Here is a 21,979-nt window from a genome sequence, read left to right as displayed (position 1 = left end):
CTCCGAACGCGTTCATTCCGTACGTGCATGCGGTTAACCCCTTCCTGCCCTTCTGCCAGCCCCCCTGCCCGCAGCACCGCGCGTTCCCCCGTCGGCTCCGCCACCCTGGTGCTGTAGAACATTGATTTCCAGGGGTGGGGACGGCTCCAGCACGGGGCTGGTGTCCCCCACCCTGCGACCCGTCTCCTCCGCTCCCCGTGCTCCCGCTTGCTGCCTTTCTTGTTGTTTTTTTTTTTTTCTCCCAGGAGTAGCAGCGAAGCGTCCCGTCCGGCCTATTTGGAAATGGGAACAAATTGCTCCTCCGCCTTACCTCGCCCATCGCATCCCATATATAGTCATATCTACGGTCAAATGGCAGGCGGCAGCGAATGGGAGGGCTGCGCTTCCCAAAAAAAGCCGGGGGGCAGTGAGAGAGGGAAAGGGGTAGGGACGAACGGAGGAGGGAGGGAGGGAAGAAAAAAAAAAAAAAGCCCTTTCCAAAAAAGTATTGGATGTCTTGAGGAATGCAGTCAGCCCCCTGGGAAAGTACATATCTGTGAGGCGCTCCGTGCCCGCCGCTTGCACTCGGCCGGCGCCCCGTCCCGCACGGACCAGCCCCGCAGCTCCGCTCCGCTCCCCCGGGGGCCGCGCCCGCGTCCGGATCGGGGCTGTCCCGCAGCTTTACAAGTTTGACTTTCGGGAGCAGTTCGCGCGTGTTCGCGCCCTAACCCACCGCCACCATGGATGCCATCAAGAAGAAGATGCAGATGCTGAAGCTGGACAAGGAGAACGCCTTGGACAGAGCCGAGCAAGCCGAGGCGGACAAGAAGGCAGCGGAGGAGAGAAGCAAGCAGGTCTGCACCGGGGGCCCGGGCGCAGCCAGCGCCGGGGCGCAAGTTTTTCCGGACTCCTCTCTTTTTTTCCCCTCCTCCTCTTCCCCCCCACTCCCCTACCTTATTGTATTCCACCCCCGCGCCCCTGCAGAACTGGTTGAACTTTCCCTAAGGCAGAGCTTCAGCCTGGCAGCTCCTGGCTGGAGGTCCCCGGGTGCCCGGTAGGAGTTGGTCCCCCCTGTCCCCACCATTCCCGCTGGGGAGCGGGGCCTTGGGACAGCCGCGTGGCCTCCGTGCCTTTGTCACCGGGGCACGGCGTGGAGAGGCTACCTCGGGCACCTCGTTAGCAGTGGACAGACGGGCTGCCACTTGGCAAAGGACGCTTAAAGCTGTGTTCGCCCATTACAGCATCACCCAGCAGACTTGTCCGATTCCAGCTGCCCCCCCCGCCCTCCTCCGGATGCACGTTCCATTTTCCTGTCCTTCCCCAACCCCCTCCTTTACACCTGGGGCTTTACTCGACTGGGGGAGGGAGACACGTTGTTTGCACGTTTTTGGAAGATCCTGAAGGAGGAGGGAGGAAGGGACGGAGATTATAAATTAATTTCCCACTTTCCTAAGCCCAGGGAGAAACATATTTGTGCGTTGTATTTCCTCTTGTGCACCTAGTTAGAGGATGACATTGTGCAATTGGAAAAGCAATTGCGTGTGACGGAGGATTCAAGGGACCAAGTGCTGGAAGAGCTGCACAAGTCTGAGGACAGCCTCCTCTCCGCAGAGGAGAATGCTGCCAAGGTATCGTGCCCTTGCCACAAGCAAAGAGAATAACTGTCTCTCCTTCTCTCTCTCTCTCTCTCTGTCCGTCTGTCCTTTTCTGTCCCTTCTGCACCCTCACTTCTCCCTTTGCACGATCACGTTGCCTGCTGCACCTTTTCCTGCCTGCCCTCCCCTCTGCACCACCTTCACCCGTATCACAGCTGGAGGACGAGCTGGTGGCTCTACAAAAGAAGCTGAAGGGCACTGAGGATGAGCTGGACAAATACTCCGAGTCCCTTAAAGATGCCCAGGAAAAGTTGGAACTGGCTGACAAAAAGGCCACAGATGTAAGTTACTCCCATCCCTTTCACCACAAGCCCAGCAGAGAACCCACACACTCCCCCTGCACAGGACAGCCAGGACTCCTGCCTGCAGCACTCCAAAGCTTTGCTGATGGCAGGGGCTGGGCACCTCCTGGGCAGGGGTGTGGGAAACACAGCACTGCCTCCTTGCATGAGGTTTGCACACTATCAGAGGCATTTGATCGGGTTACTGCTCACTTGACATGTGCTTTTCATGTGTACTTGCTGCTGTAGACGTGAAAGTAAAGAAAGGGTGGTTTATCTGTTCAGGTGATGGGAAAATGGCTCAGGCTGGAATGACACTGTCTTGATAGTGAAACAGAATCAGAGAGTTAATAGCAAGTAGATTCAGGAGAGGGAGATCCAGAAGAGCAAGGACTGCTAGTTCTGTCTTAAAGAGAGCTGTTCCTAGGCATGCATGTGTTAGAACTGCTGCTAGATACTAGTTTGGCTCACTGATCCCTGAGATGAAAGGTCCTGTCCTTGTTGTTTTTCTTTCCTGGAAATCGGTGGAACTGTTTCACTTGTTAAAGAAAAGTTCAGTCTTGTGTGACAGAAAATTGTCTGGAAGATGACACTTGGTAGTTTTGCAGTTCAGAGGACAGCAATCCTAGGAGCAAGCTGGGAGATATATATAGCTCAGCACTTTATATGGTAATAAGGCAAGAGCTTGTGCCTCTCCCAGGCCCTCATCCCACCCACCTGTCTGCCCCTGACATGCATTTAATGTATTGCATGCATGGAGCCACAAGAGTATATTTCTCTGCAGTTAAGGTCCTGGTCTCTGTTGCTGCTGTTGGACAGCTTGATTCTGTCAGAGTAAATCTCAGGTCTGAATTACAGGAATAGGTGAAACTACAGTATATCCAAAGCCATGACACTCCTCCTCCTCCTATAGCTCAGCTTTAAAAATCAACCTCAAAGCCATAATAAAAAGGAGTTGCCACAGATGAAGCAAGCAAAGTATTTCAGGGGGAGGAAGGATACTTTCAGAAGGGGAAATGTTGCAAACAACAACTTGGCATGAAAGGCAACATCCTTTTGTCTTATTTTACTTTTAAAAGGAGGAAAGGATAGAAAAAAAATTTAGCTTCAGTATTGGCAATTAAGTTGTACAGCTTTGAAAGAGAACTCAGGAACTGAGCAAACAGAAGCGTGCCTAGGAACGGGGGAGAGGGTTCTGTCTAATGTGGATCAGATGTCTGTGTTCTGTGCACGGCTGCCATAGAGGGGAGGCAGCTCCCTAGCAGGACGTTTGTTTAACTTGTTCAAAGGAACCACATATAGATCCAGGGGAGATATTCCTTATAAGGAAAAGTATGCAGACTATTTGGAAATAGCTTGCCTAGGATGAAGGCAGGAGAAATGCTACTAGATTCCCATTTTGAAATTAAGGATCTTCTTAGCCGATCCCAATGCCATTTTCCCCTGCTAGAAAAGAGCATTTGGAAGCTAGTTGAGGGCAATTTTATCTGCAGTCTTCCCTCAGGTGGAGGGTAGGAGATGTCTAGCTTGTTTTCCTCGAGGTAAATGCTGTATTTATTTGTGTGCATGGAATATGTCTGACATTTTAAGGACGTATTTATCTTTTGACAAAGCAAAGTATCTTTAGGGCAGTTGACCCAGTATTTGCCCTACTAGTTTGGATAGTTCCAAGCCTTGGGAAAAAGACACGGGAGTGCCGGCTCCCTGGGCTGGACTCGCCTTACAGGGGATGAGGAAATCTTCCCTCGCGGTGTGACTCACGTCCCAAAAGTGGGCACATCCCCGGAGCCACCCCACCTGGGAGGGGGCAGCTGCAGCCCCCTCTCCCGTCCCGGTGTCTCAGGAGCCAGGCCGGGTGCACCATCTGGCGGGTTGCTCAGTGTCATTTTACTACGGTTATATTGGGGCGGTTTAGAGGGGGAAAGGTGGGTCCGACCCCGGTCCCGACCCAGGTCCGACCTCGGCTCCGAGTCCGGATCGGGCCCGCGGGACCCTCCGCGCCTCGCCGCCAGGGGGCGCTGCAGCCCCAGGGCACCCACCTGGAGCGGGAACGGAGGGAGCGGCGGGAGCGGCACGGCCGGGATGGGCACGGCCCGGGATGGGCACGGCCGGGATGGGCACAGACCGGGATGGGCACAGACCGGGATGGGCACGGCCCCGGTACGGCCCTAACCGGGATAGGCACGGCCCGGGATGGACACGGCCGGGATGGGCACAGACCGGGATGGGCACGGCCAGGGATGGGCACAGACCGGGATGGGCACGGCCCCGGTACGGCCCTAACCGGGATAGGCACGGCCCGGGATGGGCATAGAGCGGGATGGGCACGGCCCGGGATAGGCACGGCCCGGGATGGGCACGGCCCGGGATGGGCACAGACCGGGATGGGCACAGACCGGGATAGGCACAGACCGGGATAGGCATGGCCCCGGTACGGCCCTAACTGGGATAGGCACGGCCCGGGATGGGCACGGCCCGGGATGGGCACAGACCGGGATAGGCACGGCCAGGGATGGGCACAGACCGGGATGGGCACGGCCGGGATGGGCACAGACCGGGATGGGCACGGCCAGGGATGGGCACAGACCGGGATGGGCACAGATCGGGATAGGCACAGACCGGGATAGGCACGGCCCCGGTACGGCCCTAACCGGGAGCGGCACAGCCCGGGATAGGCACAGCCCAGGATGAGCATAGACCGGGATAGGCACAGACCGGGATGGGCACAGCCCGGGATGGGCACGGCCCTGGGATCGGCACAGCCCGGGATAGGCACAGCCCGGGATGGGCACAGCCCCGACCGGGACCGGCACTGCCCCAGTACAGCCCATCCCCGGCACGGCCCGTTCCCGGCCCAAGTGGATCGGCGGTATCGGCAAAGCCCGTCCCCGGCACAGCCCCAGTACAACCCTGACCGGGACCGGCACAGCCCCAGTACAACCCTGACCGGGACCGGCACAGCCCTGGTTCATCCTCGGCGCATCCCCGGCCCGCAGCGGGACTGGCACTGCCCCGGCACAGCCCCGGTCCATCCCCGGCCCGAGCGGGAGCGGCGGGAGCGGCGATCCCCGGCACGATCCTAGGCAGGACCAGCCCATTCCCGGCTGGACCGGCCCATCTCCGGCCGATCCCCGGCAGGACCCCAGGCAGGACCAGCCCATTCCCGGCTGGACCGGCCCATCCCCGGCTGGACCGGCCCATCCCCGGCTGGACCGGCCCATCCCCGCCGGCCGTGCCCGGTCCCGCCCCGCTCCCCTGCCCGTGCCGGTGCCGGCCCCGCCCCGGAGCGCTCGGCGCGGGGGGACTTCCGGGGCCGCGGCGGGCGGAGGGAGGCGGGCAGGGCAGGGCCGGGCCGGGCCGGGCGGGCGGCAGGACGGGCAGGGCGCGGCGGGAATGGCGGCGATGAGCTCGCTCGAGGCCGTGCGCAGGAAGATCCGCAGCCTGCAGGAGCAGGCGGACGCGGCCGAGGAGCGGGCGGGACGGCTGCAGCGGGAGGTGGACCAGGAGCGGGCGCTGCGGGAGGAGGTACGGCCGCCCCTCGCCCGGGGGGAGCGGGCGGGGGACCCTCGTTCCGCGGGGCTCCCCGACCTTTCCTTCGCCGCCGTCCCCGCCCGCACGGCCGTTCTGCCGCGGGCGGCCCGGGGGCTGCGGGGCGGCGGGGGTGCGGTGCCTGCCCCGCTCCGCGGGCCCGCAGCACTGCGCCCGGCTGCTGCGAGCCGCAGTTTAGGCGAGATGCTTGCGATTCGGTGCTTTGCGTCAGGTTCTGAGCAAGCTTTTGTGATTTATTTTTTTTTTCCCACAAGCCCTAGTTCTCTTTTGCCATCCAGGCGAGCTCATCTGGGAATCAGCATGGCGACACTTGGGAAGTTACGTACCTGGGGCTGAACCTGAGATGGCCCCGGCACCTGAACGCACAGCAGTGCGATCGGGTGGCCGAACAGCTCTGCTGGGTACTGCTCCTCAGAGCTGCTTGCTGGGATGGGAAAGGAACAGCAGGCTTGGGTTTAGGCAGAGATGAGATCAGGGGCGAGCAACTTAGAGAGCAGAGAGATGTAGTTATGTGTGGCAGTCACAGCAAAAAAACCTGATAGGGCTGTTGTTTGTCTTGCCACTGACCTTGGGGAATTCTAGCAGCTGTAATTTAATGTTTCCTGCTATAAAATGCGCAGTATCCTTTGAGTGTCTTCTGTGGTTGTATGAAAGGGAGGCAAAAGAACAACTTTCTTGTGTCGTTTATTGCAATAGAAAAAATGGCGATTATTAGATTTCCTTATAATATGGGGCTTCCTGCACATTCCAGGCAGCAAGTTCAGAGGAAGAGCCTGCAGATTACTTGCAGGTGATCTTCCTGATGGAGCAAAATATGGCTACTGTGCTTGTGTAACTACTGCATTCTTGCAGCTCACTTGGCATATCCATTTTTTTTGGTGAAGGACCATGTCACAGTCATTAACTGGTTTCATAAGACTTTCTGTCTTTAAAAAAACTTGTATTCATTTTCTAAGTTTGGTGGAGTAAAGGACACCAGTTATTCTACTTTCAGTAACATATATTATTCTAAACAACACATAAGGAGATTTCTATTGAAATGGGAAGCTTTGTGGCAGAAGGAATAGTGCTGGAGAAGTGATGGTAGCTCGCTGGTAAAGTCTTCCCTTAAGAGCTCAGCTACATTGCTATGAAGGGCCCTAAAGGTTAGTGTTTGTGTCTTCCCTGGAGTTGGTTTGTGTGGATGATGTGGAATTCTGCAGAGTGCATTTGCATGGTATTTTAAGTTTTTGTTTGGAGGGGTCAGTGCTGGGGTGGAAAAAGGTGGAAAACTGAACTCCCAGGCACAGGTAGATGTGTGCCTTTTTTACAGTAGGGTTTTTTATTGTTGCAGCTGTATTTCTGTATGCTTGAGGAGGGAGGCTTTGGGAGCTTTGCAGAAGAGAGCAGAGGTGTGAATCTGACCCTTCCCTCAGTGCAGTCCTTACGTGTACAGCATGTGACCAGCCAGGGTTGTTATATGGGTTTTATTTTCTTCCTGTGCAAGGTACAGATAGCAAACAATGAAAAAGCTAAAGCTGTGGCCAAAACACATCACAGCCTACAGCTCTTGATTGTTAAACCAGATTGTTAAAAGTTTCAAGACTGTGATTAGCAGCCATTGCCTTAAAAAAGAATCTGTTCTGTCTCCAGTACAGGCATCTCAAGGGGCTGTTGGAAATCGCATTTTCAAAATGCATTTTTCTTCCTTCTTCTGGAAAACAGACTCTCCCTTGCAATAGTAAGAATTAACACCCGATGGCACCTTACCCATGTCATCTCTCACTGTGGAAATATGTGGTGTGTAAGTGGTGTGGCAGACACACAGGAGGTTGTGTTTGTCTGGTAGCTTTGGGAGTGCCCCTGAATGTCACTGGGGTTTCTTCCTGCCTTGCCATATAAGGAGAGGAGTCCTGCTCTGCAGAAGAATAACTTGGGCCTTATAAGGCTGGTTGGTAAATCCTGAGTGAGTTACTGGAGCAGGAAGTAAAAACTTGAACTTTACTCACCCGGTGTTTTCGAGGCGCATTGTATGTTCTTATCGTGGTGAGGAGTCTTGCCGTGATAATAATTAACTGGTAACATTACAAATTTCCCAAGAGTAACATTTGTGAAAGGTTATTTTCTTTCTTAAACCAGAAAGTTCAAATTCTTGCTATTTAAAGCCAGAAATCTGAAAAGACAGGCTTGGATTACACACAGCAAAATATTCTATATTTGGATTAATATGGATCTCTAAGAATGAAGTCTCTTCTGGTTCTCCGTGTTCACTGCCAATACATATTAATGTTCAAAGACATATTTGTTTCCTTGCTTCTGTGTTGCTTTCAGTCATTCTAGCGGGGCATTGTTACTGTTATGTCAGAGGTAGTTTTACTTGTCTGGTCTGTAAGTTACTCTTCCTTCTGTTATGTACTGCAAAATTTTCACTGCAGCCAACTGTATCCAGCTACCTCTGGTTAGAAAAGAAAAAGTACCAAATTGATACTTCTGGTATCTGCTTTTGCTGGAGGGTTGGTTCCCTCCTCAACCAGACATCACAGGAAATTCAGATGTGTGCCTGTTCATATATAGCATATATATATATCTCATCTATGTTAATTTTCAGTGCTAATTAAGACAGTTATTCTTGGAAGTTATTAACTTTTTTAAAATAATAACCTTTTCATATATATTTTGGGCTTAATATAGTTTTGAAAGAAAGTTTTATAATGAGGTTACCGTGAGGAGGCTGTTGTAGAACTCAGTCTGCAACTTAAACAAGGGTAGTTTTGAAGATGTCAGAAGAGCTTGTAGTGGTAAGAGGCAGATGAGTTGCAAGGGTTGTACAGAAGATTAAGTGAACAGATAATAATGCCAGAGAGGCAAATTTAGAAGAAGTTTGAGGATGGCACTATAGGGAAAAAACAAAAGGAGAAGGTGTTTTGAGTGGTTATTGCCTGTACCTGGGCCCTTCTTGAGATGTAGCCTCTGCTGGTGCCTTTTTTAGCAGGTCTTGCATAATTTGCCTGTAAATAAAACTTCGGGGTACTGAGACACTTCTTAAATGTTCTCCTGCTCTCTCTGTGGCAGCTGATCCAGGTGTGTTTTTGTGTGTTTACGCTGAACCCTTCTTGTGGAACTCCAGGAAACACTGGGACAATTCTTACCCAAATGTGGTGAAAGGTCACAAATAAAGGATTTGGGATAATAGAAGGCTCATAATTGGTTTGTGTTGATTTAACAAAAAAAAGGGGAGGTCCGTGATTGATGTCTGCAAATACAATAACAGAAAATATTCAGGTAACAGTGCATAATTCTTCCAGTGCAGTTCTTTCTAGTACAAATTGTACAGTCCTTGATGTGGTTCATTGAAAGGAAGCATTAATCACTTTTTCCTCTGTTAAGCAATAACTTCACAATTCAATGAGGGCAGGTACATCCATGTGTAGGGATTTCATAGTGGCTGAAGTCAGGCATTAGGGAAGTGCTGTTAAATGGCACTAGCAGGTAAATGGGACAGTCTTACAAGAGATGATGTGTGCCTTATTGTGAACTAATTTCTGCTCTTCCCGTGTTCAGGCTGAGAGCGAGGTGGCTTCTCTGAACAGACGCATCCAGCTGGTTGAGGAAGAGTTGGATCGGGCTCAGGAGCGCTTGGCCACTGCCCTGCAGAAGCTGGAGGAGGCTGAGAAGGCTGCAGATGAGAGTGAAAGGTGGGTGGGGCCACTCCTGAATGGATCGTTACTCTCATGACAAAGATCCTAATTGCCAGGGTGTGGCTTGGGGAAGTAAATTAGACCACTCCTGTGTCTCTGAACATGTGTAACCTACTCTGCCTTTGTGTACCTGGACTTCAGTTACAGCTTGTCTGGAGGAATGTCCAAAATATGTAGGCTTGAATTCTTTTTCACTTGTAAAGATGAGGTTTGAGTGGGGTAGGCCCTGTGATGAATCATGTCACATCCTGTGAAAACTGGCTGACCAAGCCCAGATTTCTCTGTTCTTGTGCTGTTGGGCGATTCTGGATTTCATTGTGGGTAGAAAATCTCACCTGGAGAATAGCAAAGTGCTGGAAGAGGCTTTGATTCTCCTGTTGGCAAGATTAGTACGTGAAGGTGAGCAGAGGAAAGAGGCTTATAATTCCTTTAGCTTTCCAGAAGTCCATAATGTGAGTTAGGAACTCAAGATTTGTGACTTTGGAAGATCATCTCTCTTCTATAGATTGTATTTTTTATCTGTGATAATACCTTTCATTGTGAAAGAAGCCTACATATTCTGCATATGTGTTTCTGCCTCACTAACTGTGCAACCTGTTGAACAGAAAACCACCAGAGACTCACAGTGTGTTTTGAAACACTTAGAGAATTTGGGTCAGATGTGCAACACACAGTGTTTCCTGTTATGAAGGAGTTAAAATTGTGCTTATGCAGAGCACAGAGCTCCAGTGTTCTAGAGCTCTGACATGGCAAAACTCAGGGGAGTCTGGCCCATAAACATGGTTCTTGTCAGTCCTGCAAGGGTTGTAGCATGCTGTTTCATGGTGTGTGTAAAAGCACAGATGTTTTCAGTCATCCTGTTAGGTCTTGAGAAGCAAGACCCTTTATTTACCTTTCTGTAAGATGAGTTTTCATTCAATTTAAAATGAAAAAAGGATAGTACAGCTGAACTGTGGTTGAGAGCTAAACAAATCACACTTTCTTTCCTCTTAAGACATGTTTTGTTCCTTGGACTTCTGGGTGGGAGTGCACAGGACTAGATCTATGGTGCGAGGACTCAACTGTGTGATGTTCTTCATTCACCTTAATGCAGCTGTCTGCAAGTCTCACTCCACCAGGAGATAAACTGGCAAGCCCTGACCCTCACATTTCCTCTTTTTCACATCTTTCAGAGGAATGAAGGTCATTGAAAATAGAGCCCAGAAGGATGAAGAGAAGATGGAAATCCAAGAGATCCAGCTCAAAGAGGCCAAGCACATTGCTGAAGAGGCCGACCGCAAGTATGAAGAGGTCAGTTCCCGAGGGCAGCTCATCTCTTTCTAAAGTCCATTGGGCTGTGCCTGTACCTTATTTTTTCCTCCTTTGCCTGTTAAGTTCAAAGGGTCACAAACACCACTCTTCACAGCTGTTGTGGAAGGAGAAATGGACACCTGTACACCTCAGGGGACAAGGTGGCAGGAGATCTGTGCTTCGAGCTTTGTGCCAGAATGTTTGAGAGTGTTCCCTAGGCTCTTAGGGAGAAAAAGACCTATTTTGAAGTTGCCTTTTGGTGAATGAGAGGTCTTGAAAGATGTCAAATAACTGAGACTCAAATGGATAATGAAGATGTCACAGAATCAAAACTCACGTGTTGACCAAAAAAACGAGAAGAGGCCCAACCCCCTGCTTAGTAGGGTCTAGAAGCAGGTGACCTGTGCTGCAGCAACATAATATCTGACTGTCCAGGGGCTTCTCTTGTAGGTGGCTCGTAAGCTGGTGATCATTGAGGGCGACCTGGAGCGGGCTGAGGAACGTGCTGAGCTGTCAGAAAGGTAAGTGTTGAAGTGCCTCTTGTGAGGTGCCCCAGGATGACTATAACAGCATGGACTGTTGGCAGCACACTGTGTGTTCAGCTCCAAGCTATGTTTTGCCGTTTTGCTCATTTACTGTAATCGTTGAAGTAAACGAAGTAAACGTGTTGTTTGTGTTTTGTCACTGCATGCTGTACCTGCACACTGATTTTGTGAATGGCTTTTGTGCATTTCATGTGTTCACTAACAGCCAAGTCCGACAGCTGGAAGAACAGTTAAGAATAATGGATCAAACCTTGAAAGCATTAATGGCTGCAGAGGATAAGGTACTGACACTAATAAACAGTTCTTAGGTTTAACTGCAACCCAAGTCTTTCGGCTTCCATAGCTGGTTAGCTCACTCAGTAGTAACAAATCAGTCCTTGCTATGCTCTTCACTCTCTTTGCATCTTGCTTTGGTGGTTTTCTTTGGTCTCTTTTTTGTTTATTTATTCATTTTTACCTTTAAAACTGATCTCCTGTGCAGCCAAAAGAAGCTGAACTGTCTCACGTGTAAAAGCTCTGTAAATGTTTCTGTGTAAGCCAAGGGCTGTAGAGAAATTTCTGTCTGGTCATCGTCTTAATGTGCACTTGAAGTGATATTTGGCATCACAAAGAGCCGCTTTCAATCTGTGATGGATCAGCTGCTTTTGAGGCCGTTCTTTTGCCCCGTAATTGTTTTCATTTTTCTCTATCTTTTCCCCCTATTTTCTCCTGTTTCTTTTGCTTGACTGAATCTTCCATCCGCCCCTTTCCTGCCTTCCCTCCGAAATAACAGCAAATGTGCTGAGCTTGAAGAGGAGTTGAAAACTGTGACCAACAACCTGAAGTCGCTGGAGGCTCAGGCTGAGAAGGTAGGATAGAGACTTATGTGAGAATGTGTCCCTTACTTGTCATCTGGCCTGTGGGGTTTCCTTTGTATGGAAATGCTGGTCACTGCAGCAATTCAGCAGGGCCATTGTCTGTAGGAGCACTTGGACTCGCTACTCAATTCATATTTGGCTCTCACTGGAACACAGCGTATCTCCCAGTTCCAAATAGGTCAGTATTAGTTGGCCACACGTTCTCTTAAGTACTCTGACAGGATTAAATATCATTTATGGAATTACCCTCCAGCTGGCATTGTGTACTAATATTCAGTTTCTCCAAACAATACTCCTCTTTAGAAAAAGTGTAGTACTAATTTCTGCTTGGAGTTCCCACCTTATTACACTGGAATATATCTCAAGGGAAGTTTGACTCTTGTAATGAACTGCATTACCACAGCCTTGCAACTGGAATTAATTTAGTTTTACCCGTGTTAGTTTCTTGTGTACACGTGATCCGTTAGAAGAGAGTTTCAAATGTAGGTTTTTTGGTGTATTTAGAATACCTGGTCTAATACCAGTGATCCTCTTTCTAATTACAGTACTCGCAGAAAGAAGACAAATATGAAGAGGAGATTAAAGTTCTGACTGACAAACTGAAGGAGGTAAAATTAGAGCTGTTCTTTGCAATGTGTCTTCTAATGGACATTTGATTCTTTTAGTATAAACACTATTTTGCCTTAAGGGTGAACACATAATTTTGGAAAGAGTTTAGTGTTAAATGTCCCTCCTAAAAACTAGTATATGCTTCCCTCCTCTCATTGTACTTTTTTCCTCATGTGAACTGTTGCTGCACTGTTCCTGAGTACTGTGTGTGTGTCTCCTAAAGCAGTCTGTGTTTGTCTTGACCCCAGGCTGAGACCCGTGCTGAGTTTGCTGAGAGGTCAGTAACCAAGCTGGAGAAGAGCATTGATGACCTAGAAGGTATGGGCTTCTGGTTTTTTACTTACTATAGAAACACGTGTCTCTTATTCTGCTGTTGGGGGGAGGTGGGTGGGTTTGGTTTGAGTTTTTTTCATTACCCAGTTCTACTGGCCTGACTTGTCCCACTTTTACAAATGGGTCTGCCTAAAGAGCAAAATAGGCAAAACCTTTTCCAGTTGAAATATATTGATAACTTAAATGCTTCAGGTGAACAGTGTTTTGCTCTTGCCTGTTCCTTTTTCTCTCATGTTCTTAAGACTCCTTTCATTTTTTTTGCTTTATACTCTTCTACTTGGAGGTATATAAATGTGTAGGGTGAATGATCAGATGGTAAGTGTTATTATCATCTTACTAAAGAGCCGTGTTATGTTTGCAATAATTAGGAATGTAGCAAGCTAACCTAATTTAATACTGTGCCAAGTGTGGGTCAGGGCAGGCATTTTGTGACATGGACCAGTTGTTGGTTTTCAGTAAAGCTAATAGATTGTATACATCATCAGAAGGACAGCTTGTTTAACTTCAGAGAGTTTGTTTTAAGGTTTTGATAAAACTATCAGAACTGCAGCAGAATAGCAGAATGTGCTTCCTGCCTCCAGAGAAAATAATTCAGTAGGGCTTTGTAATTAGAAGTTACATGGAGTTTACTATTTAGATGCCTTACACCAAGTCTAGGATTTTAAGAATCTTAAATGCTTGGTGTGGCAGGCTGAATTCTGCATGAAGGCTGTGGAATATGTAGGTAGCTGCTGAAAATTTATGATCACTGACTCAGGAAGGAAGCAGAGAAGAAGGATAAGTGTTTAGAAGGAACAAAAATTGCTGTAAGAAACTGAGTTTATGCCAGCACACAAACCAGAGTGGTTTGGAAAAATAGTGGTGGAAAATGGTAACATCCTCCTCGAGCCCCATTTTTGGCTCTTTTCTCCCTTGCCTCCTGTGTGCCCTCCTAACGTGCATTAAAGCAAAAATCCAGGGCAGCAAAACATGGATTTTTTTCCCTTGTGCCCCTTTTTCCTTGGTTTTCTCTGTGTCACAGGCTGCCCCACTGGCAGTGCAGTTAATGGACTTGTCACATAAGACTGTTCACTCCTGATTTTTTTTTTTTTTCTTTTCTTCTCTAACTTTGTGATTTTCTTCCATGTTGTCTGTCACAACACCTCTTTCTGTGCCCTCTCCCCTCTTCCTGCGGCTTCTGGATGGTGTCCCCGTGCCACCACCTTCACCTTCCACCCACGGTCACGCTCCATTCCCTTGCACACCCGCCTTCCCGGGGGGACCATTAGATGAGCTGTATGCTCAGAAACTGAAGTACAAGGCCATCAGTGAGGAGCTGGACCACGCTCTCAATGACATGACTTCCATGTAAATGTCCTCCCAGCCCGTCCCCGCTGCCGCTTCCCTGCCCTCCCTGATTGTGCGGTGCCGGCTTGTGAAATGCTCCCCCCTGTGCAGTGGGAGACTCGTTCCTTTAGCAAGACCTAGTGTACAAAATACCATGAACAATTTCTTTACCGTGGCAAAGTGTGGGTGAGTGTTGTGCCTAGCCTGGTAAATCCTCATGGTGATTTTGTAAGCTCATGGTTACTCTTTCCTTCGCTGCCTGCAGTCCATGTGTCCTGGGGTTGCCTTTCCTTTGTAGCTCTGTTTGTCCTTTCAGTTCACCTCTGTTCAAGCATTGTCTGCCAGCTCCCTCTTGTTCATTTTACCAGAGAAAATTGCCTTGGTATGTGTTGTATTTGGAGTGTACTCTTCTGCCTGCTGTCACAGTTTTTTGCTCTGGCAAAATTTCTGTACAAGAACGTCAAAGAAATTTCGATTTAACCGTATTCTCTATTTTAATGACAGTGGAAAGTGTTTACCTAAATTGCCTTAACTGCTCTGAAAATTTCACTTGTTATCACTAAATTACAAGTGTGGAAATTGATTTAAAATACTTTGTCATTTAAGCCCATAAAAGTCACAGTTGTTTATAGGTTTCTTCTGCGTGTTTTCTGGATAGTAATAGTAATTTAACTTACATATACCAAAAATGTGGTAATACCAACTTGAGCCATGAGGAGAAAAATGATGACAGGAAAGCACACATCCACCTTCCCATGCTCACACCTTGCACTTGCATGAGCCCTGCACAGCTGACGTGGCAGAGGGGAAGGAGCTGTGGCTCTCAGGTACTTATGAGGTGCCATGTTTAGTCCCAGCACTTATTTTTGGAGGCTGGCATGCTTTCCACAAGGCATAAGGTTTTTTTCAGAGCCTGGAGTGTGTTTTGTGTGCACCCATATTTTAGATGTTTGTTTCTTTGCATTTTTTCATCCCCGTGTCTGTTCACTGCTTTCCTCCCTCTCTCTGCCAACATTTCAGTAGAGGTCTAATGTTGTCTGTTTTGGTTTTGTTTTTTGTTTTTGAATTCCCTCCCAACGTATGCTTTTGCTCTGTGGTTTATCAAGCAAATGGATTTCTCTTTTCCTCCTCTGTGTACAGAGATTACAGTATTTCTTCAATTTGGGATATTTCTAAATGGAAAACAGACTTTAAATTATACTCTGCTGCTACATGAGGACATTCCAGTCCCAGCATGGTGTGCTGTTTCTGTAGCATAGTCTCTCAGCATGCTGGGCTCTGCTGTGCAGTTGCTGCTTTTTTGGAAGTCTTTACTGCACCTTTTTTTTCATTTTCTACCTTATCTCACTTTTTCTTTTCATGCAGATAATTTTCTTTGCTTCACTTCTCCAAAGACATCCCCATCGGGTTGGATAAAACATCTTCCCAAGCTTTGGATGTTTCATGGGTTCATTGTCCTGTCCTCTAGCTTAGCTGACTCTCCTCCTCTACACCTGTCTCACAACATACTCTCTTTGTGCTCTGCTGTACAGAAACTACATTTCTCAATGTAAAATAAACATCCCAGCTGTATCCCTTTTGCTATTCCCTTGCCTTTTATTTATTTAAGTAACTATTTAAGTTATTAATAAAAAAATGCTCTTTTTTGCCTGCAGGGATTTATTTTTTTTTCCCGTGTTTTCATTTTTTTTATCTGCAAACACTTTTGCCTGAAGGTTGACAATGCCAAGCCAGTGAGAGCAGTCTGGGGGATGAGAGTACTACTCTTGGTGTCAAAAGCGGCCAGTTATTAGTTATTATCTTAGTTTTTCTCAAAATATGAGGCAGATAAAATGACAAATAGATGGAATGGGAATTTTTTCAGTTGTTATTGCTAGGCCAAAATCTGCAAGGACACTTCTTCTTGGGGTCACTTGGTCGTGGGAGCGTGGCTGAGAGGACAGTTACATCCTTGACACCACATTTTTCACTTTAAAGCCTGAAATTTGCTCCTTGCTTGGTGCTGAAGACTTCTAACCTTTTATATAAATGTGTTTGTTCATTGACTTAAATATTTGAGACAGATTTAAAGGGACAATATCAGAAATTTTAAATTATTTTTTTTTCATCCAAAAATAGTCCTTGAATTGTCTTGCAAAAATATTTTCCCTCTTTCACCCTTAGTTAATTCAGCAAACATGTTACTTGCTAACTTTTGAGGGGTTTTTTCAATGTATTTTTCTTGAGTGGCATGATGGGATTGGAAGTTCATCAGGGAGGTTTCAGTGGTTTTCCACTCTTGGGCTTAGTTCAGACTTGTGAGTTTGGATTGCAGACTCATGAGAAGTGTTTCAAAACTGGAGTAGGAAAACTCAGGATTATACTATTAATGTAATGATTCTGCTGCAAAGTGGAACATCGTGGGTTTCAGGTTTGAAAGCCTGAACATTGGCTTTCAGCTGATTTGTCAGTGCCTAATTTAGGATGAAGCATTAAATACTGACACTTGGCTTTTTTTTATACTTTCATTTGCAATTAGGGAGTTTATTGCCTTATTTTAACTTCATTTTCTTTACAGTGAAAGGAGTTATTTTCCATTTAATGTTAAAGTGAATCAGTTTAAACTGGATTGATTTCTGGTCACTCTATAAGTTGCTAAAGTTCCTAAGTCACCAAAGCTAAATAAACTTATTATAGCTGAACTGTAGTTTTTAACTTGTAGAATAATGTAAATGTGTCTTTCTTGTTCAGCAGTGCAGTCTAGACTAGATTTTCTCTCTTCCCCAAAACCTGTTTTCCAAATAAGGCTTGCAAATGGATGCATCCCAATTTTCTGTCCCACGACACATCCTTTTGTTGCTGGCCATGGGGAGAAGCCCAAGAGCAGGATGTGTGTCAGCAGTCAGAGGTAGCTCAAGCAGTAAAGTTCAGTAAGTTGCTGCTCATCAGCTGAGATGCAGTAAGTGTTGTTTTCCCCCTCAATTCCTTGCAATGCTGTTGTTTCTTAAGAAGAGTAAAAAAAAAAAAGCCCAAAATCCATTGTAGGACCCTGGCAATTTTTAACATGATAATTTTGGACATCAGCATTCAGTTTTTCCCTTTTCTGCCAGTCCCCCGTGATCAGCTCTGCACTGCAGGGGAGCAGGGTGCTGGGAAGGGCAGTGCAGTGCAGGCCCCCAGGTAGCTGTGTGCACAGCTCCTGGCTGGTCCTGCTGCACTGAGCCTGGCTGCCCAGAGCACTGCTGGTTTCTCCCTGCAGGGTGTTCCAGCACTCCTGTCCCCCTTGGTGGGGATGTTCCCCCTCCCATGTGGGCTCTGGTTTGCCTGGGCTCTGCTGAGCTGAGGCTGAGCCTTGCTGGGTCTGCACCAGAGCCTGAACGCAGGCTTGGCTGACAGGGCTCTGCCTCTGTGCCAAGGGACAGCCCAGACAGACTGGGGGGGATCCAGGGCTTGCTTTACACTCAGGAAATGCTTTCCTGCTTTACCTGGGGGTTTTAGTCTCATTTTGGACATTGAGGAATAGTGTAAATCTCTGCCTCAGTTAGGGAGGGGTTTCCTGTGATGGAGGTAAGCATCAAGTTCTTAGTTCAAATGTCGTGTTTGAATAACAACTAAATACACTTTGCCAAAGTGAAATTTTAGTTACTCCGAGGTTTTGATGTTTTTTTCCACATATATGTGACATTATCCTGATGAGAGAGACAAGCCCCAGTTGTTACTGGTCCCGGATCAGAGCTGTGAAACGTGCCCTGGTTTTACTGAGCTGGCTGTTGGACTTTGGGCTGGGGAGGAAGCTGGGAGGAGTTACTCACCACACAAGCATGTCCTGCAGCCCAGCTCATTGCACAGCTTTGCCTTTGCTGTGTCCAGTGCCTGCAGGGGAAGAGCATTTCTGTGGAAGCTGTTAGGAAGCTTGTGGAAAAGAATCAGAAACAGTCATTTCCTGGAGGGGAATAATCTGGGATCAAGAGGTCAGGAGTGCAGTTTGAATCTAGACTATTGAGGAGAATATGGGCACTTTGAGAACACAAGACAGTGAAAAGCCATTGTGGAATGTTCTTTCACTCTGCAGAACTCACTAACTGTGCTGTCACAACATAGTCCTGGCTGTTCTGTGTGAACATGACTCGTCCTCTCTGTTTGCTGTATTTGAGCAACACAGGTTTTCATCCCTCCATTTCATTTTCACCAAATGTGTGGGTCTGTTTTCTTGCAGAGCACAACTGGGCAATTTAAAGTTATCAAAAGGTGCTGATAGCAGTAACAGAAGTATATTTTCCTAACCAAAAATAGCATTTCAGCCATCAGATTCCCTAGGAAGGGCGTATGGGCTGAGTCAGACCCGGTGGTAGGTGGCTCCTGGCATCTCCTGCTGTTATTTCTGCTGGTTGTGATGTAGTTGCTCTCCCTCCACTGGCAGATGAGGTTCCACCACACCTTAAAAGAGTTTGCAGAGAAAAATGGCACTCGTGAAACAAATCTTCCACACACTGTACAAAAGACTAAAGCAGGACTTGGTAGCTGTTGGAATATGGCTGCAGTTCTTCTGTTCCTGTTCCAGTTTTTGTGTCCCACAGCTGTTCCCCACAGCAGGATTCTTAGCCAGTTCTTCACACGGTATAATAGCTGTTCCTTGGAGTAGCTATTTAATTACTAGAGTTGTAGAAACAAAGGTAAAATGTTTCTCTGTATGTTACTGAACTGTCTGTCATGTGACCAGTTTCTTTATTAACTCTTATTTAACTGTTTTCTCTGTCTAATCTGTCTTCATTCTGCCTCTTTTTTTCCCTTCTAACCTGCTTGCTGCCTGTACAGACCAACTCTACCAGCAACTTGAGCAAAACAGTCGCCTAACTAATGAACTAAAGCTGGCCTTGAATGAGGATTAAACCTTAGTGTGACCACATTGTTAACTTGTTTAAAAACACCCTCTTCCAAATTTTCTTTAAGAACCAATCACTAAAAGTAGAAATAAGCAAGAAACCTAGAAATTGATTTTTTTATTTTTCTGTTTTGAGCTGTTGATGATGCGGTAAAATGATAAATGAAACTCTCGGTTTCTCTTGGGAAAAATATGAAAATGCTTCTCCTGGATGAGGCTTTTCATTGTGTGTGTGCACACCTGCTCTGGAGGAGCACTGAGCTCTTGGCTGGCCAGTGGCTTCTTTCCACTTCAGTGAACAGCATTTCGCTGAGAGTATCCAAAAATTAACAGCCTCAGTCAGGCACTCAGATTGCCTGAGGCAACGTGAATTGGCCCTGAGATTTTTACTAGAATGAGAGAAAAATTCCAGGATTCAAATTTGTGTGTTTCCAAACCAACTCAAAGGATCCTTACAGCTTGTTTTGTTGTCTGGAGACTTTGATGCCATAACTTTGCATTTCTATGAATTGGGCTTGTATTTGACTTGAGGGGAAAAATAAAAAAGCATGGGAGCTCCACCTGAAAATCCTGATCAGTTTGAAGGTATGCTTGCAGTAGTGTGAAATTACTATACTGGATTCTGGTAGGATGCACCTCTAGAACATTATGCTCATTTATTGTATTAAATAAGTGTGTTAAATGACTGTCCTATAAAAGTGTGCATGCAGCATAAAGCTACTAACTTCAATTTTATTTATTTTCTAGAAGAAATAAATTTCTTAAAGGTCACTTCGCTGAAGAAGAGAATATTTTTAATTTTTTCGTTCTTTGCGTTTCTGAATTCTATGAAACTTAAAGTAGGGATCTGCAAAGAACTTAGTTATTTTCTTTATTGCTACTTTAAAAATTAATAATTTTTAAAAGCCATTTACACATTCCTATAAGCAGAGAGCTTCCAGAGCATGTAATTCTTGCGTCTCTGGTGGCAGTGCATTTTCTTAACAAATGCAGCTGTAAACAGTGCTAAACTTGCATTACTTGTTGTTTGTTTAATTAATTTGGAATTCTCTCTGGTTGTGTTGTTTGGGAACATTGGTATTTATGAGCATGCACATTTCTTAACTTTCTAAACCCTCTGAGAGCAGTGATGATTGCATGCCTTCATGTTCTGAGAATCAGTGCCTCCAAAGAACTGCTATTCATGTTTTAATTTTCTAATCCCACAACAGAGAAAGTGGCACATGCCAAAGAAGAAAACCTTAATATGCATCAGATGCTGGATCAAACTTTACTGGAGTTAAACAACATGTGAAAACCTTCTTAGCAGCAACCACATTGTTTGTTTTGTTATTTTTACACCTGCTTGCCGTGAAGCCCCATAAACGTGTCTTTATTTTAGTTTCACCACAGTCACAAGAACATCTGCTAAAGTACCAAGCAGGGGTCAGGGAAACACCAAACTGGGCAAGCCATATGCGGGTTAAGCTACGTTACATTATGGTTCAAATGTGCCATTTCCCAACAAAAATGTTACCTACACTCTGTAGAGAGTTCAGCAACTCAGTGTGCTTAGTCTTTGAAGAATCCTGGCCGTGGCAGAAAGTGTCCCACCTCAAGTGCCAACTACAGTTTTGACCCAAGAAGAATGATTGGTGTTCAGGGGAGATCAGTTGGAAATGGTGCTATTTTGAACAAAAGGTTCTACTGAAGTCTTTTGTTTGATATCAGACAAGTCAGGAGTTGTCCAGCACAGTAATTTATTTTTACCAGAATTTTACTGATCTGTGAGAATTTGGACTTTCCGTGCCTTCTAATTCAGTAAAACGAAGGTGTGTGAGCAACAGAGACAAGTGAAGGCTCCTGGAGGTTTTAAATTTGTGTTCTTGCAACTCAATACAGAAGTGTAGGTCAGCATTTCACCTTGAGTATTCATTCGATTGTATTTTTCATGTTGAAATGAAAGATTCAATAAATTCAGGACAAAACATTAATTTGGAAGAGATTGTTTAAAATGTATTTTATTTGTGTGGATTTTGGGGAGGGGGAGGAATTTTGAAACCGATATTCGCCTCACTTTTTTTTTTTTTTTTCACACTTTCTTTGAGCAGTTTTAAAAGTATACCTGTATTGTAAACATTGTATAATGATATGAAATAAAATGCACATTTTAGGACATTTTTTTTTTAATTTTGCTCTCCTGTGATTTGTTTCTCATCACGTCAGCTTTCTGTGTGTGAAGTCTGCCCGTGTGCAGTGTCCCTCACTGTGGTACCCTGTGCTGTGCTGGTTATATAAAAATGCAGGCTATAAAGTATTCGTTGTTGACCCAAACTAGTTTTGGTAAGGCCATGGCAGAACTCCCATAGAGTGTAAATGAGTCCTAAAGGCCTTGCTCTTGGAAGAACTACCCTGTATTTGTATATCTTACCAGGTAATTTGGGTTATTTATTTGAATACTGTGATAAGCCTTCCAAAGTCACGTGTCACGTTCATAAGAGATCCTTTCACCCAACTTTTTCACTGCTGGTTGCTGATTTCTACATGTGGGTGTCTTTGAATTGTGAGGTCTGTCAGTGGGCAACTTCAGAACTTGAAAAATAATTTTTACTGCTTCTTTTCCTGTAGTATGTTGCTGAAAGTTGGTGCTGCCCATCCTTCCAGCAGCAAGGAGCTTGGCAGTAGGCAGGTGCAGATAACCTTCCAGATCACCAAAGAATTGCCATTAGTGGACCCTTCGCAAGCAGCTGAAGAGAGGTGACTTTATCAGCTTCTGCTGAAAGGGTAAAGTAACACATAATAACTTCAGGTTAAGTGGGAGTCAGAGAGGGAAGATGTGCTGGGGCAGGTCTGGCTTTTTTTGATGGTGTTGCAGAGGGAGGAACTTGGTAGCATTGCAAACTTTTACGTGATTGATTGGCTGCTGCCAAGTCATCCTGAATGGAAAAGGTGAAATCCCTGGCTTCGTGTTTCCCTTGTGGTTTTGGGAAGCAGAATATATGTCATAAGGCTCCTACAGTGCCTTGTGATGGAGGCTG

The 21,979-nt window shown here is 46.5% G+C and overlaps 1 protein-coding gene across 6 annotated transcripts; it reads left to right on the top strand.

Annotated features, from left to right (window-relative positions):
* The first annotated feature begins 509 nt into the window (after positions 1 to 509).
* TPM1 (tropomyosin 1 (alpha)) lies at positions 510 to 21,131 on the top strand. 6 transcript variants are annotated; one of them, XM_017816806.1, is made up of 10 exons: positions 510 to 833; positions 1,790 to 1,915; positions 9,005 to 9,138; positions 10,314 to 10,431; positions 10,882 to 10,952; positions 11,749 to 11,824; positions 12,379 to 12,441; positions 12,691 to 12,760; positions 14,044 to 14,122; positions 15,467 to 15,686. In XM_017816806.1, exons 1-10 carry the CDS (start codon positions 720 to 722, stop codon positions 15,468 to 15,470), a joined length of 855 nt encoding a protein of 284 aa, XP_017672295.1. In that variant the 5' UTR covers positions 510 to 719; the 3' UTR covers positions 15,471 to 15,686. The 6 variants fall into 6 exon arrangements, with proteins under 6 accessions (XP_017672295.1, XP_017672298.1, XP_017672297.1 ...); XM_017816809.1 differs by lacking the exon at positions 11,749 to 11,824 and adding an exon at positions 11,182 to 11,257 and having other exon boundaries at positions 15,467 to 15,685; XM_017816808.1 differs by lacking the exons at positions 14,044 to 14,122; positions 15,467 to 15,686 and adding an exon at positions 20,174 to 21,131.
* Positions 21,132 to 21,979: the final 848 nt, after the last annotated feature.

The sequence above is a fragment of the Lepidothrix coronata genome, unplaced genomic scaffold (assembly GCF_001604755.1).
Source record: "Lepidothrix coronata isolate B3197 unplaced genomic scaffold, Lepidothrix_coronata-1.0 Scaffold58, whole genome shotgun sequence".
NCBI classification, from domain to species: Eukaryota; Metazoa; Chordata; class Aves; order Passeriformes; family Pipridae; genus Lepidothrix; species Lepidothrix coronata.
This window is presented reverse-complemented; position numbering and strand designations above follow the sequence as displayed.

Excerpts from the sequence above, each read along its gene's own strand:
- TPM1 (XM_017816808.1), top strand. The coding sequence starts at position 720 with ATGGATGCCATCAAGAAGAAGATGCAGATGCTGAAGCTGGACAAGGAG. Across the intron at positions 12,442-12,690 it reads TGACTGACAAACTGAAGGAG|GCTGAGACCCGTGCTGAGTT; the intron begins GTAAAATTAGAG and ends TCTTGACCCCAG. Across the intron at positions 12,761-20,173 it reads GAGCATTGATGACCTAGAAG|AGAAAGTGGCACATGCCAAA; the intron begins GTATGGGCTTCT and ends ATCCCACAACAG.